Source organism: Macrosteles quadrilineatus, unplaced genomic scaffold (assembly GCF_028750875.1).
Source record: "Macrosteles quadrilineatus isolate MER2022 unplaced genomic scaffold, UCM_ALF_1.0 Scaffold_1__1_contigs__length_201487025, whole genome shotgun sequence".
Taxonomy (NCBI): Eukaryota; Metazoa; Arthropoda; class Insecta; order Hemiptera; family Cicadellidae; genus Macrosteles; species Macrosteles quadrilineatus.
In genome coordinates this window covers 102027005-102042645 of record NW_026542594.1, presented here as the reverse complement: position 1 = coordinate 102042645, position 15641 = coordinate 102027005, and the positions used below count along the sequence as shown (strand labels likewise).

The 15641-nt window shown below is 39.4% G+C and overlaps 1 protein-coding gene across 6 annotated transcripts in view; it reads right to left on the bottom strand.

Moving 5' to 3' along the window:
• Window positions 1–8822: 8822 nt before the first annotated feature.
• The window catches only part of LOC129000068 (nuclear hormone receptor E75-like), a 101250-nt gene continuing 94431 nt past the window's right edge, over window positions 8823–15641 (bottom strand). For all 6 annotated transcript variants that reach the window (XM_054426981.1, XM_054427138.1, XM_054427203.1 and 3 more), the window contains 3 exons: window positions 13432–13673; window positions 11862–12080; window positions 8823–11555 (listed from right to left, as the gene is read on the bottom strand). In XM_054426981.1, coding sequence (XP_054282956.1) covers window positions 10035–11555; window positions 11862–12080; window positions 13432–13673 — 1982 coding nt within the window. In that variant the 3' untranslated portion in view covers window positions 8823–10034. The remainder of the gene's footprint in view (window positions 11556–11861; window positions 12081–13431; window positions 13674–15641) is intronic.

Below are 15641 nucleotides of genomic sequence, written 5' to 3'. Positions count from 1 at the left end.
GTTTATCGCTTACTCGTCTCGCACGGGAACAAGAATACACGTCCGGTAAACACCTATTTCCCGGACTATTAACGTAATGTACTGTTACTGTCGTTGTACATATATGAAACTATATAACATAGAATGAGATAAAACCCAAAGTCAAATTTATTTACTTCTTTCTTGTTTCATAAATCCATTACCATTTTTTTTTTATATTCCAATGGGCAAAATACTCTAGGAAATTATATTAACTAAAATTTAAACGGATTTAATTCATTTTACCAAACTTTTCATTTAAGTAGTAGGTAAACTGTTACCGTACAGGTTTCATTATAAGACCTGAACCCGAGACTTGATTTATTTTTTCGTTTGTAGAGGCCAAACTCGCCAGCAGTTCAAATTCATGTATATACTGTATGTCCGTTAGCACAATAGTTCGAGCAAAAGTGATCCGATTTTTATTAATTGTCGCACCAAAGTGTAAACATAGTTTTATTCGGACGAGTTCATGAATTAGTATGGTTGGACTATTGATAACCCAACGCTATTTGTTTGTAGTTTTTAGTCATAAATACAACTGCCACAAGGTTTATAACAACTATTACAACTAAAATAAATAATCACTATGTTACTTGACAACATGATCAAGAAATGTTAGCCTATACTGCAACTATTTAGTTACAACTGCCCACACGGTTTAGAAATACAACAACTATTAAAAATAAAATTAATAATCACTATGTTACTTGACATCATGATCAAGAACCTATACTGCAACTATTAACTACATTATAGCACATATACATAAAATAGCGTTATGTATAAAAACACATATATTAGATTGTTGTTTTCTGTTGAGCTCGTCGCAAGAGTCACATGTGCCATGCAGTGAGCTTATCACTTCCTGTTATCAGTTGACCTTGGCCTTCACACGGGCTGATACGCAGGTCCCATGTTGGGTCGCACACCCACACCAATTTCCATCTTGCATACTCAATTTGGTGTATGTCTAACTTGGCAACTCTGTGTGATATAATTATATTTTTTGCGTTGCAAACGTCGTTTCGTTTTTTAAAATCAAGTTGTATGCGTAGTAAAGGCAACGGTTAACTGTTATGTTTACGGGATCTGGTATAATATTTCAAACCTTATGCTAGGTTATTGTTTTGAATACTGTGCATTTCCGATCATTACTACTGTGTAGGTTGGAAATAATATTTCGACATTGTCTTATTTTAATTACAATTTCTCCAGTTTCTATTTACGTAAAAAGATTTTTACGCCTTTTTAACAAATATGAGTTACTGTATTACTTTCGTACTGTAAAAAAATGAAAACGAGAACCCACGGGTCACTGATATGAGTACACATTTGTTACATGTATAGATACACTAGAGAGTAGCCAGTACATCCTGTGGTTATAACTAATAACTACGGTGAGTAACATGATACGATATTCATAATTAGTTATGTGTGAACAACAACATTAAATTTAACACAGTAAGCGTAAACTCGCAGAATAAAGCGTGGCTAGTCTTTATTAAGATGTAAAATGATAGTTCTCGTTGTTGGTTGTTACCGTTGTTGTTGTTACACAGATGCTGCGGAGAGAGTCTGGTTTAGAGTTGTAAATCTCAGTATTACTGTAGTTTAAATTTGTATTTTGAAAATACTTACTGGACATTGAGAAAATATAACCAACACTGTCAAGAACGTTGTTTAAACTCTTTAAAACGCTTCTATTTAGATTGAAGAGATTTGGGATTGATATAATGATAGTTTCATAAGAAATATAGAAATAAGTTAATGTTGATATGTTTTGAAACAACATTGTGTACTGTTTACTAACTGCATATGAAATTTCGTTGTTGGCTTAAAGCACAGATAATATAACCCCTTATATTATCTGTGCTTACAGTAACCGATTTACATAAAATTTGCATACGCCATAAAAGCAAAGGTTCTCAACCTAATACTGTATGCACACTTCTTGACGTTTATATATTTTTAACTGGCTCATTTTATCTTTTGTAATGTTGTTGCTCAATTGCATTCAAAATTGCCTTCTATGAACCTATGATAGAGGAGTCATTTGCTTAAAAAAATTGTAGTTATATGTATATATCCAACTATGACTGTAACGTATAAAGTAGGCTATGTACGAGTATAATGATGTTATATTTTGTTCATTCTTTCTTCTTAGAAACTAATCAAGAGTATTCCATGATAAACATGAATAGGATCTTCTATTGAATTACAAAGCTGTACTTGAAAATCCTATAGAATGTCCGTTAATAAATGACAGAAAAATGCAAACCAGCCATAGGTGTAAAGTACCAGAAGTACTGTGAGTAGTGAGCAGTGAGTAGTGAGCAGTGAGCAGTGAGCTGGGAGCAGTGAGCAGTGAGCTGGGAGGAGTGAGCAGTGAGCTGGGAGCAGGGAGCAGTGAGCAGTGACTAGTGAGCAGTGAGCTGGGAGCAGTGAGCAGTGAGCAGTGACTCGTGAGCTGGGAGCAGTGAACAGTGAGCTGGGAGCAGTGAGCAGTGATCAGTGACTAGTGAGCAGTGAGCAGTGAGTTTGGAGAAGGGAGCAGTGAGCTGGGAGCAGTGAGCAGTGATCAGTGACTAGTGAACTGGGAGCAGGGATCAGTGAGCAGGGAGCAGTAAACTGGGACAGTGATCAGTGACTAGTGAACTGGGAGCAGGGATCAGTGAGCAGGGAGCAGTAAACTGGGACAGTTATCAGTGACTAGTGAACTGGGAGCAGGGATCAGTGAGCAGGGAGCAGTAAACTGGGACAGTTATCAGTGACTAGTGAGCAGTGAGCAGTGAGCTGGGAGCAGTGAGCAGTGATCAGTGACTAGTGAACTGGGAGCAGGGATCAGTGAGCAGGGAGCAGTAAACTGGGACAGTTATCAGTGACTAGTGAACTGGGAGCAGGGATCAGTGAGCAGGGAGCAGTAAACTGGAATAGTTATCAGTGACTAGTGAGCAGTGAGCAGTGAGCTGGAAGCAGTGAGCAGGGATCAGTGAGCAGTGAGCAGTGAGATGGAAGGAGGGAGCAGTGAGGAGGGAGCAGTGGGCTGGGAGCAGGGAGCAGTGAGCAGGGAGCAGTGAGATGGAAGGAGGGAGCAGTGAGGAGGGAGCAGTGGGCTGGGAGCAGGGATCAGTGAGCAGTGAGCAGTGAGATGGAAGGAGGGAGCAGTGAGCAGGGAGCAGTGAGCAGGGAGCAGTGAGCAGTTCCAGCCTGTATGTACCAATGTACCATCGCTGTATAAATGTACACGGCGCGGCGCGGGTGTCTGATAACTGCTATCAGGCCATTGACCTTGACTGATAACAAGCTCAAGGTTGCAATGGCCGCTCGGCGCAGCTTCCAACCATCACGCTGCGCACTACATGTACTATTTGTATATTGCAGTATATCTGTATGTATATAACCTCAAGCTTCATTACACAACGGTAAAATATTTACAGATGGTCACATTTAACTGAAACTTACATTAATGTTATAATTATTTTTATGGTTAGTTGCAATATTTTACCCAGATTGCTAATCTCGTAATTACTAAAACGAGGTGTTAGCTCGTCCTACGTACGGGAATTCAGTAGTCAGTTAAAACCGTGTACAATTCAGATCAGCTAGTTTACACATATAAAGACAAAGTTTCTTGCAGTTGTAATGTGAAAAATCGTCTTGTAAACAAATGTTGTGTGACCAAATATGTTTTTATTCCATCATAGGCCTATACAATAAGCATTTTAAATCCAATAATTTTGTGTTCATTCTTATGTCTAAGCATAACATCAATTTCCTGAATTCTACTTTACTGTTAATTTAATAAGCTACATGAACTGTACCCGTATGAATGTTAAGTAATAATAAATAAATAAAGGCTTATGTTATGTTAAGACAATAATAAATTACAATAATAATTACAATAATAAATTACAATTTTTTATACATGTATTCTAAGATGTATGTACATTATTCTACAGTAAATGAATTTGGAATTAAAAATGATTTATTACGTATTATAAAATCCCTGTGCATTGCTCGAGTAGACATAAAACTGGACACTATGAGATTCAATATAGAACTGACAATCGGTTAACCTATTGCGCTCTTTTGAACTAAGCCTTAAAAGCCTTATGCAATATACATTTATACGTTAAATATATGTTTAGTATGATATTAATTTGTGTTTCAAAACAATCATCGGCTAGTTAGTCACAACAACTTGGTTAGGAATCCAACAAATGTTAATGAATGAAATAACAAATACAGTACGTTTTTATTCCGCTCGTTAGCGACGAATAAGCAAGTTTTAAGCGATGAAATATTTGCTCAGTATTTTAAAGAGCTCAATCAGAGGAAGATATTGTAATTTCTCTCTTGAAGTAACGGGCAGCGGAAATCGTCAAATCCAATCTACTTCGACAAAGTATGTCCAATAAACCGTACTTTAAGAGATAAACTACAATTTGGAACATTCAGCATGTAAAACCAAAGAACTAACATGCACTGTACCCATAAGAAGATTTGTCAAACCAAATAAGGGAATTAAACGATCTAAAGTTGTTATGTAAATAGATAATTCGGTCGGTAAGCTATTCGATAAGTTCAAGTTCGTTGACTTTACAGTGTTGAAATCCACACATTCCAATTTAGTGTCCAAATTACAGTTGGTTCTCGCAGGAAAGTGGTGGAAGCGCGTCAGGATATATACAGCGCTGTAGATGCAGTTGTTGGGAGGACCGATGCTACTAGGTGTTGAAAGAGATTCATTTCTCTACCTCGTCATCTTCGTCATACACAATTCCGACCTCGCCTCTCTTGGAGAAGGTAGTCAATTGTACACTTACACCTCAGTAGTGGCCTTTGTTCTCCTTTTTGGATAATTTTCTATGTAGACTTACAGCGTTGGATTCCACATTCATCTTTGCGTTATAACATTCAAACAACTCTGCACTGCATTGCTCTAGAAGACTACATAAGGCCATAGTAAAGTCAGTAAAGTATTAACACGAGGGGACCCGTGTTAAAAATGCGCAGATTAATCCAAAACTTGTGTCCGAGGCAAAATGAATACAGTGCAATACACATTTACCTTATCGAGATTATGTTTGTTTAGACATAGCAATGTGTCTAAACAAAGTTGTGTCGATATAAAGTTGCGTAGTGGAGTGTGACAGATGCGTGTTATACACATCCTTGACATGGTTAACGGTATAATGCGTCCAGCAGCAGCAGATGATACGTAACGTACGTTGCACCGGAGACAAGCACCTGTAGGCGAGAGGCGCTGTACTGCTGCGGACACCTGCGACCTGGTTACCGGCACCTGCACCTGCCTTGCCCTAGGCTTCATACACGGAACATAGGTCACATATAAACAGTAAGAGTTCAATCGTCATCCAAACTCAAGTATTTTACCGAGCCCATAGACAGTCAGAGTTAAATTTCTGTCTAAGATCAAGTTATTTACCGAGCAAATAGACAGCCAGAGTTAAATTTCTGTCTAAGATCAAGTTATTTACCAAGCAAATAGACAGCCAGAGTTAAAATTCTGTCTAAGATCAAGTTATTTACCGAGCACGTAGACAGTCGTAGTTAAATTTCTGTATTTCTGTCTAAGATCAAGTTATTTACTAAGCACCTTTTACAGTAACCATTACTACATGTTTGTCCAACCTGAGCTCGTAAGATAAATTTTTATCTAAAAAAAGTGTTTGTTTGCATAGTTGCATTTAATTTGCAATATTTCAGTTGCAATGGATAACTTTTCTGTTTATTACATTCAAGCTCAAGCTCACATTGTTTGTTACACAATGTTTAGGTGTATCGGCTATTTTGATAAGGGGTCTATCTATACATTTGGTTTAATTTTTACGTCTAATGTAACATTGCAATTATTCGACGTTTGTCCCATTATATAAATATTTGTCCCATGATGTAACAGATAAGACGTACCATTGTACAACTCAAATTTCTGACGTTTTTCCATCGCCTTTCAGATGTAAATAGCTTCTATTTCCGCCTAGAGGAGGAGGAAATGAGACATGCTTTAGAAAATGCACGACCTTTAGATGTCTTTGACACGCTCACTGTTGTAGGTTAACAACTATTCACTCCAGTACATCACACAACTAACACTATAAACACTATTACAGTAATTTTTAGTTTTATGTCTCGGTTATATATTAGGAAAAATTCTAAAACTCCGCTTGTATTTACTTTGATTGTACGTACAAACCTTAGCAAGCTCGTTTAGATCAGCAAAATTATATTGTTGCAACGGAATAAATAAATCTATGCCATGGTTTCCATTAATCTTTCATAGGATAGTTCCTGTCAGGTACAGTACCCTCTCGTGTATAGCCTTCGTAAACTGAACTGCAATTTTGACAAGGAAAGTATCAAAGATAAAGTTCATGACTAACACAATGACAAAAGGTAAGTAATTTAATTAATCGTATTACCATTACGTTTATCACACATTCAGCAATCATCGGACCACGCTTAGTTCTCGCTGAAAGCTTTATGGACATTATACTCGTAGAGTGTGTACCTATTTAACAATAGATAATTTGGGCGCATTGACTGAGCCAGATAGTCGGGTATTCCTGAATTGCGCCAACTACTCCAGGGAGCCACTCGATACGTTCATAAACTACGCCAGTGGCGGCCCTCTTTTCCTAGGTTGGTTAGGTTAGGATAGGTTAGGATTACACGTAAACAAGGACATACTTTTTGCCGGCCACTCACCCATATACCTGGCTTGGTCTTGGCGCAACGAAGGATAATTTTTTGGGACCCTTTGGGGTATTGGCGCAATTAAGAAACTCTTTGGCACAATTAATGCACGACCGAGTATATTTAAAATTCGCAGATCAAGTAAAAACGTCATGTCAGCATACTGTATAAAAAATAAAAGGTAATTCAAGTTGAAGGCAATTGTCTAAGATCAAGTCCTATGTGGAGTCATCAAAACGAAAAAGAATATCGGTCCCAGGTCTAGAGCTAAGGCGCGTTGTCCAAGACGCGTCTGAAGAGACCATCGGAGAGCGAGGATCGCCGGGCCCATTGTCCAAGGACTGCTAACTGTGTTAAAATGTATTTTTCTCTCACTGTAAAAGTGTTAAGAGCAAAGTATTGAAGATCCTGATGATCGAGGAGGTAGAAGAGAAGATCGAGAAGTTAGTGAACCTCGATAGTGTACTCACAATGTTACTCACGGGCCTTAAACCATGAAAACTACGGCAATAGTTTGATCCCAATGTAGGAAATTCACTAATATCATCATTTGTATTGTATTTTTTACAAATCTTAAAAATATAGAATAGTCGAGGTTCATTATTCAGAGATCTCTGTTCAACACCATAAAATTCCTTTGTTATTTTCAAGTTGATCTCGAAACCAACACTGAACTGTACGTGATATGTAACTTTGTTAGTTTGACGGTGACGCAATGTTTGCCGTGACGGCGCGGGGCGTCAGATGGTATGACCTTGGATTGTTTACTGGCGGCCAAGGTCACTCAACAAATGTAACCAACAAGTCATGTGTCGCTGGTGGCTCACTCTCCACTTGCTGGCCTGGCCAATCACTGAGTCACACTCACAACAAAACTATACCCCCGCCGCAGCAAACCTGCAGACTAAGCGAATTTCCATTTGTCTAGTTTGATTAACACTAAAATGTATCCTTAAATATCACATTTATTTCCTATTTAAATATAATTAGTTTAACGAGTACTTAGGTTTACTGCAACAGGGAGGGGAAAAGTTTTTTTTTGTAAAATGTTATAATAAGAAATAAATGCATTTTACAAATTTGATCAAAATATGTTCATAAACAAAAAAACTACAACAGTTTACTTATTCTCCATAAGAATAACATAAGAATTTAAGATTTACAATTTTTTGGAATTTTCTCTGTAACCATTAGGCGCATAATAATGCTTCAATATACTAAACTATTTGTTTTTTTAAGCTCTACAAAACGGTTTGGATAGAAATTGCTAAATTTTATGTTTTTTGCGTCAAAAATGGGAAAACCCAATTTTTGCTCCATAAACCCCCGTTCCCATAGTCCGATAATGCTGGTTCCCTAACTCGTTCAAATAAATGTAGGTTTACACGTTTATACAAAAATTCATCAAAATCAGATAATTTGTACTACGGTAATAGCTTATTCCCAATTTGGGAAATCGCTAATACAAGATATATTGTTCTGTCTGGTGTTCTCACCAAGTGAGTGTTCTTCTGGCTCTGGTGTAGCACTTAGTTAACATTTTCAAATATTTTTGGTGGAAAATAATACTTCTGTGAAAATTGAATTTCTGGTGTTAAAATTAACTAATGGTGTAAGTACTTTGTTTATTCATCATTAGTTTCACTAACTTTGTAATATCTCTTTAACTATCTGCATGACTATATTGGTTAAGTTTAAATATAATGTTCAATGACCAAGGAAATTGCAATGATCAATGTAAATATATTTTGTGCCCATTTATTGGTACTTGTCACACATTTCCAACAAATTTGAGGAAAAATTAATTTAAAGTCCTCTTTTAATCTCTTAACAGATGATTTAATTGTTTCGGTACTTTCCTTTTAAGATTTAGGAAATTAATGCAAAGTTGTTATTTTACATGAAAGTAAGTACCCATACTGTAAATGGTTTCCAAGTTTTATAACTGTTTGAAATATTTTGTTTGTTACTTAAAGATAAAGTTATTTGAAAATACCATTCACCAATTATTTACATTTTTTAACTGGGCTTATTTATTATGATAAAAAAAACTATGAGGTCAAGGTTTAATAATGATAAGGCAGTTTGAATTTCACCAGACAATTTTAATCTGACGACCTCAAAACATCTCCCAAGCTTTACAAAAAATACATACAAGCACACCATAGACAATGTCTATCTCAATCACGGGGACTCACAAATAACATTACATTACTATACACATTATTTAAAAAAAATATTTAGACAGTGTTAGCCAAGAAAATATGGCTAATAGAAGATGTCCACTGTTACCAGTCCTGTGTGTACTAGGTACAATCAGGACTGGTCACAGGGCCCTGGACAAGCCAGTCTAGGACGACATTAAGGTATAAGAATATAGGAAGGTTCGGCCATCTGTACATACAGTTTTGGGATTTTTAATCCTTAAAAATAAACTATTAAAATATACTGTGTACACTTTATACAATTTTTGGGTGGGCTAAGCTTTACTGGCCAACCTACTTACATAAATACAAACAAAAAGGAATAGGAAACTATCGGAGCTAAGCTTTCAGATGGCCCGCCTTCCCTCAGTCTCAAATTTCTTCGAATATACAAGATGAGGGGCCGATGCACCTGCTACTCGACTCGAACGTAAAACTAAGTCAATAGATATACATTACGATTAGACTAACTTTACACACATAAAATAAAATGCAAGCCCTACATAGAATTATATCACATTCATGTAAAAAAATCATAGGATTCGGTGCTTGATGCCATTCTTTTCAAACTTTGGACCTCAACTGAGAATTTATGAAAGTCCCAACCTAGGCAGCAACGGGATGTTTCTGGAAAGGCCAAAACACTGACCCGACTACAGACTCTAGGGGCCGACACTACTTGGTCCTTACAAAACCTTTCCGAAACACCCTGCGCTCAAGCGCCAGTAGGAACATTGACATCTACAACACATATTTGACAAGAGCTGTCAGATTTAGAAATGTCACACATCTAACACATATACAGCAAGTTTACTATAGGGGGAGGATGATAAATTATTTGGTTTCGATAAAAGTTAAAATGTGGCACCATCAGAATCTTAGATGCTATTTAAAAACAAAGAAATAGTCCATAACAGAACAATCTTTTAACCACTTGTTTGCCGTTCTCACTGAGTCTTCACGGCGCCAACTTTCCTGGCATTATCAAACACCACGAGATCACAAGGAGCATGTCCTAGTCTTTGATTTGTACCACTTTGTGTTTCCGCCACGGCACGGCTTTGTACTATAGACGATGACGAAGGGACGTCCTCAGGCTTCCAAAGAGACAGCTTTCTGTTGCACAGAAGGAGCTGAGAGTGGGCGTGGAGAAGGGGGAGGTGTCTTTTTGGAAAGGTTGAGGGGTTGTTGCGCGTTAGCAATGCCGACTTGCAACTCCATTATAGACGGTGAGGAAGGGGATGTTGATGATGGAGAGGGGGATGAGGGGTGTAGGTAAATCCTGGACTGTTGCTCCAGGTGCATAAGGGGTGGAGGAGGTGTTGATACAAGAACGTAGGTGGCAGGTCGTCCTGACGTCGTCGTTATGACACTGGTGCCGGGAGTCGGGGTAGGGTTTTGACTCCACCTGTGGGAAGGAATGTACTGGTATCCAGTTGTGGCGGGAGTTTCTCCTCTCATGATGTAGTCATGGATGATGTCCGTCCTCTTCATCTGCTCAGGAGTCATCCGGGGTCCCTCCATCAACGATTTTGCCAATGTTGAATGAGTACTTGAGAGGGAGGAGGTGAGATGGTGGTGTAGCTGAGGAGAGTGGTGAACCATGGGCTCTGCTTCAGCACTGTCTTTATTCCTCAATGCTCTAAACTTTTTATGAGGCTTGTATGCCTCGTCCATTAGCGAGTTGGTATCACATAGAGGTGGAGCTTGAAGTACCCTCTTCAACACGGGCATGTCTTCTGCGATATGGTGGTTATGGTGGGATTGGTGATGGTGGTCTTCCTTGTCCTCCAGAGAAGACCTTGGACTTGAGCAGACTGACGTTGGTGCACTTCCAATAGGTTTGTCAATCTTTTCCGTGCCACTTTCGATTCCAGAGTCACTAGGAGAGTCCAATTTCCTAAAGGGTCGGTGGATTGTCTTCACATCATCTCCAGATGCTGAACCAGAATTCGCTCTGTGCCTGTGAGGGCAGATTCCTCCAGCGAGAGTTGCTGCTAGTAAGGGGGCACTGCTAGCATGATGGCTTTGGTGATGGTAATCATTAAGAGAAGCAACTTCTCCAGAGCACATTGACTCAGTGCTTGATACTGAACCGAGAGGGCTCTTGACTTCTTCCATTGTGACATCAGATGAAGATGACCACGTAGATGCACCTCCAGGGCTTTTACTGTTGCATTCATCCTCATTCATCATGCTTCCCCACATCTGCTGCTGCTGTTGTTGCTGCTGTAATTGTTGTTGCTCGGTCATTTTGAAGGCCAAAAGCTTCTCAGAATGTAGTGTGTTTAACGTTCTGAGATCAGGTATCTTCTTTATCAGTTCATGTATCAATCCAGGTTGGTTAGGGTGGTTTTGGTTGATGATCATCTGCAGTGCAGACTTCAGCTTGTTGTGCATTCTCTCTATCAGTTCGGTGTTTCTCAGTCCAGGACGGTCTGCGGCGATCACGACAATGGAGCAGAAGAGTCCAATCTCAGCATCAGACAGCTTCAAGGAGTTCAACCTCTCGGCAAAATCAAACATGGAGTCCATCAAGAATCTGGCATTGGAACTGTTGTGGATTGATTCCCGCTTAAGCACTTGTCCGTTTAGACAGATCATACTGTTATTCTGTAACAAAAACCAATAAAAATATATTACTTCTCAATACAAGTTTACATTTTTATTAACAAAAATATAAAAATTAACAAACTTAAACAGACCAAATATTTTGATAAAACAATAAGTATTTTTTTTAAAGTTTACACATTATTGGAGGATTTAATACTTTGCATGGAAAATGATATTAATATGTTAGCAATTTTTAAGCACAGAATGATGTGATAATGGTACCTATAACAGTTCTAGGTCTACATTTTTTCTGAAAATCGTATTACAAAAAATATTTTTTCAAGACAACTAAAAAAAAATATCTACCTGTGCATCAAACATGCAGGCAAGGCGGACGAGTAGAACCTCAAATACGCCAGCTTTGAGGAGGGTGACTTGGTCATCTTGTGCTAGGAGAGCGAAACCGGGAATCCGTTTGGCGAATTCGACAACACCTCTGATGGCAGGGGAGAACCTCTTAGAGAAGTCTTGGAGGAGTTCTTGTTGTCCTGTCAAAGGCTGAGGGCTGGGGTTGAGGGGACACGCCTGAAACCAAACAAGGATATTGAGTTTAGGTGGCAAAACAACAACAAGTTCATTAAATGTATAACTTCAAAAGCGATCAAAATTATAGTTGGCAAGGAATGAATCAGTCGAGTCTAGACGTAGGACGTGGCATTCTGCCTGACCTTTACCGCCCAAGGCTCGATCGATGTGACTCTATATTTATAGTTCACTACCCTTGACCGCGCCAGCCTTGGTGTAAACACACGCCTGGGTTCTATCACTACCTTCAGCCATTAACCAGATTCAGATAGCTCTCATTTTATCGTCGAATACCAGATAAGATAAGACGACTGTAAGTGATAATTTAACAACGGTCGAAACAATTTAATATTTAGGACAAAAATATCGATGCCATATCACGGCGGCCCTTCAAAATACTCTTTGAAATAAAGATATGTCACTGTTGAACAAACTACGCGCGCCCCAGCCATTCGTGAGTCATAAACTAGTTCTCGGCGCAATTAGGATATTGAGTTGTCGGACGGAGACCTTGACAATGGCGTGACCTTGGTAGGTGAGCTGCCGCGTCACGTCACAATACGTATCGGTTTCCAGTGACCTTGGTAGTTTCCTGTGTGCCGTGTACCCCGGGCAAGGCTGGTCCTTTGTCCACCCACTGGTCATCTTCCTTTCCCGCCCTGTCCCGCTTCCTTCCTCCCGCCGTCGGATATACGCTCTATCTGTTGGGATACTGTTACAGCACCGTGCATTCACAAGGGATTTATTCATGGGCCAGCTTCAGTTCAATCCTGGTAAATTATTTATTTTATTAATTTTTTTCTATTAAGTTTAAGATTAAGTTAAAAGCAAGTTTATTTTTCCTGCCTCATCCTGCTGACAATTTTTGATTTCTGATAAGACACGTAAATTTTATTTTTACACATTATATACAAGCACATATTCATGTTATGTTTTACAATCTCCAATAATAATCAAATTAATCCAAATTAAACACGATCATACAACGCAAATTTACCAATGTACCGCTGTAGCTTGAAAATAATTATAATTCAAAGTCTCAGAAGCTTTCCCTTGAACGGTACTGCAAGTATTTATAAAAGCCGAAGGGCACTCCGAAGGTCACTTTCGAAACAAAGGTAGAGAGGTAGAGCAACGAGGAGGACCAAGGCTAACAATGTAACTGGATGTAAAGGTTATCGGGCAAGGCTCTTCCGGGTCACTTGGGTAACGCTATCCGCTATCCCGGCCTTCTGTCTAGTCAAGAGGCTCGGCTCGACCACGAGTTCCGCCATTTGATTGATCTCCTTGAAACTATCATAAACTGAACTACAGTAGTTACAAAGATGAGAGTATGATAGTGATAACTCACCAGTGTCGGCGGACAGGCGGTGTAATTGGGGTAGTCTCTGGCTCTGGCCAGCATGGGCTCCACCTTGTCTCTGGTAAAGTCGCAGGTGTCGAGGTGGGCGCGGATGACGGTGGACACAAGTCTCTGGTCATCCTCCAGCTCCGCGGCGACCGCCTTCTCCTGCGACCGTGAGTTGGTGCTCTGCTGCATGGCCGCCAGGATACGCGCCTTCTCGCGCTTCGGCACTCTCCCGAATCTTACAGCTGCAACAGAGCAAACACACTTCATAGGATATGTTCAGGAGGTTAAATTAAATAAGTAGGCTTCAAACTACATAATGATGTAATATAGAATTATTTTAGGTACGGTAGGATTAGTATTGTCACGACGCTGAAGAGGGCGATTTTAGGGTAATCCCGCTTCTGTGTAGATCTACGTGCAAGAAATAGTAACTTTTCACTTCTGTCACCGACCTTCGTTTTACGACTTGTTTTCTCCCATCGCCCTTGACACTCACATCACAAACACAGGTGAGATGTAGGCCTACGGTTCACGTCTAATCACCAGTGATTGGCGGGCTTCCCGCATCTTGAAAACAGCAAATGAGGTTGTTTAGTGATGACCAAGGTCGGACCGCGGCCTTGGGTTCAACGCTCGCTGTGTCTGGGCCCTGCAGGAGGTAGAGGTCTACCAGGTGTAGCGGGGTAGCGTCTAGCGTCGCAGCTGTCAGGCAGACATCTGGCGTGCACGCGCCACCCCAAATTAGTTGCACAATAAACGATCTGGACTTCCTGGGTGCCGCCATGGAGGGACAAAGGGAAATCCGATCCGCGATTATTGGTGTACAAGCACGCTAACCATGTTGCAACACAAGTTTTCTAACAGTTTCAACTGATAAGATAAATATAAGTAAGTAGTGTAAGCTGTGTCTAAGGAACATGTCGGCCTTAGTCACTAACAAGACTACAAGATCGCGCCACTCATCCTACACTCATCCTTCAATCATATTTGGGTTAAAATACGCACATAGTGGCGTCCCCATCTTAAATAATTGAATTGAATTGTACTGTAAAACCCTTTGCGTCGTAGAGTACATTATGCGATTCGGGAATGTATCGTAGTAGCCACCACTTACAAAATATAAACGTGAATCACGATAATTCATGCGTCAAATACTGCAAAAAGCATTAAAATGGTTATTTGTATTACACGAAGTTATAACAATTTGCTGCAATTGCAATCATTACTAGGCGAAGTGTCATGTGATACGCCCCAATAAAGTTCTACGGCAGTTTCCCAATCGAATCCAGATATTTTACTCTGTTGACACGCTTATGTTAACTAGTCGGTATTATTTCTTACACATACTTAACCACAGGCCTTCAACCCATGACAACTGCCAAACTTTCGCCCTTGTCACACAAACATTCTAATCCGATGAGGGCCAGACGTCGCGGCCGTGACCTACTGCGGCTTGGACGCGGAAGCCATTCAATGCCGCACACTAGCACTACACTACACTACAGTACTGTATATAGTACATCACCTCACACCACCGGGTCAACGGGAGAAACCGACCGAGTTTTCACTTTCACGATTTACAAGAAAGTCGCGCTCGGATAGAAAGTGGAGGGCTGCGCGGGAGGAGAGAGCAGCGAAAGTAAAGCAGACAAAAACAAACGTGTAAACGATCGGCGAATTTCTCCAACTCACTCACGAGCAAATGGATCATGACTCATAGTGGTTTGAATATATCAAACAAAGATTAAACTATAAACTATTTAACTGTTACATACTGTATCTGTTTCGTCTTGTCATCGAGACTTTATTTAAGATCTAGTTAGTCAATAAAGGGAAAGTTATGAGTGGCTGCATGATCTATATCCGGCAAATGTTAATCAGAAACTATTAGTTCCTATTAGAAGTAGAATCCCTGTTAGATCCAAATGTATATTTTAAATCCAAAAATGCATTTGTTGTACCTATAGTAATTAATTAGCTAATTTTTTAAGATCTATTATTGTTATTCGTATTATTATTTCTACTTGTTAAATTATTAGAGTAAGTGTAAATGTAAGTTATGTTTTTTGTAAGGCCTTTTGGTCGTTGGAAGAAGAATAAATAAATCAAAGTTTTAAATTGTAGGTGTTATTTGAACATGTTGATCAGACCAAGGCGATTATGTTCAAATTTTTACTGCAAATACATAAAGGCACTTATGACCTTAAATT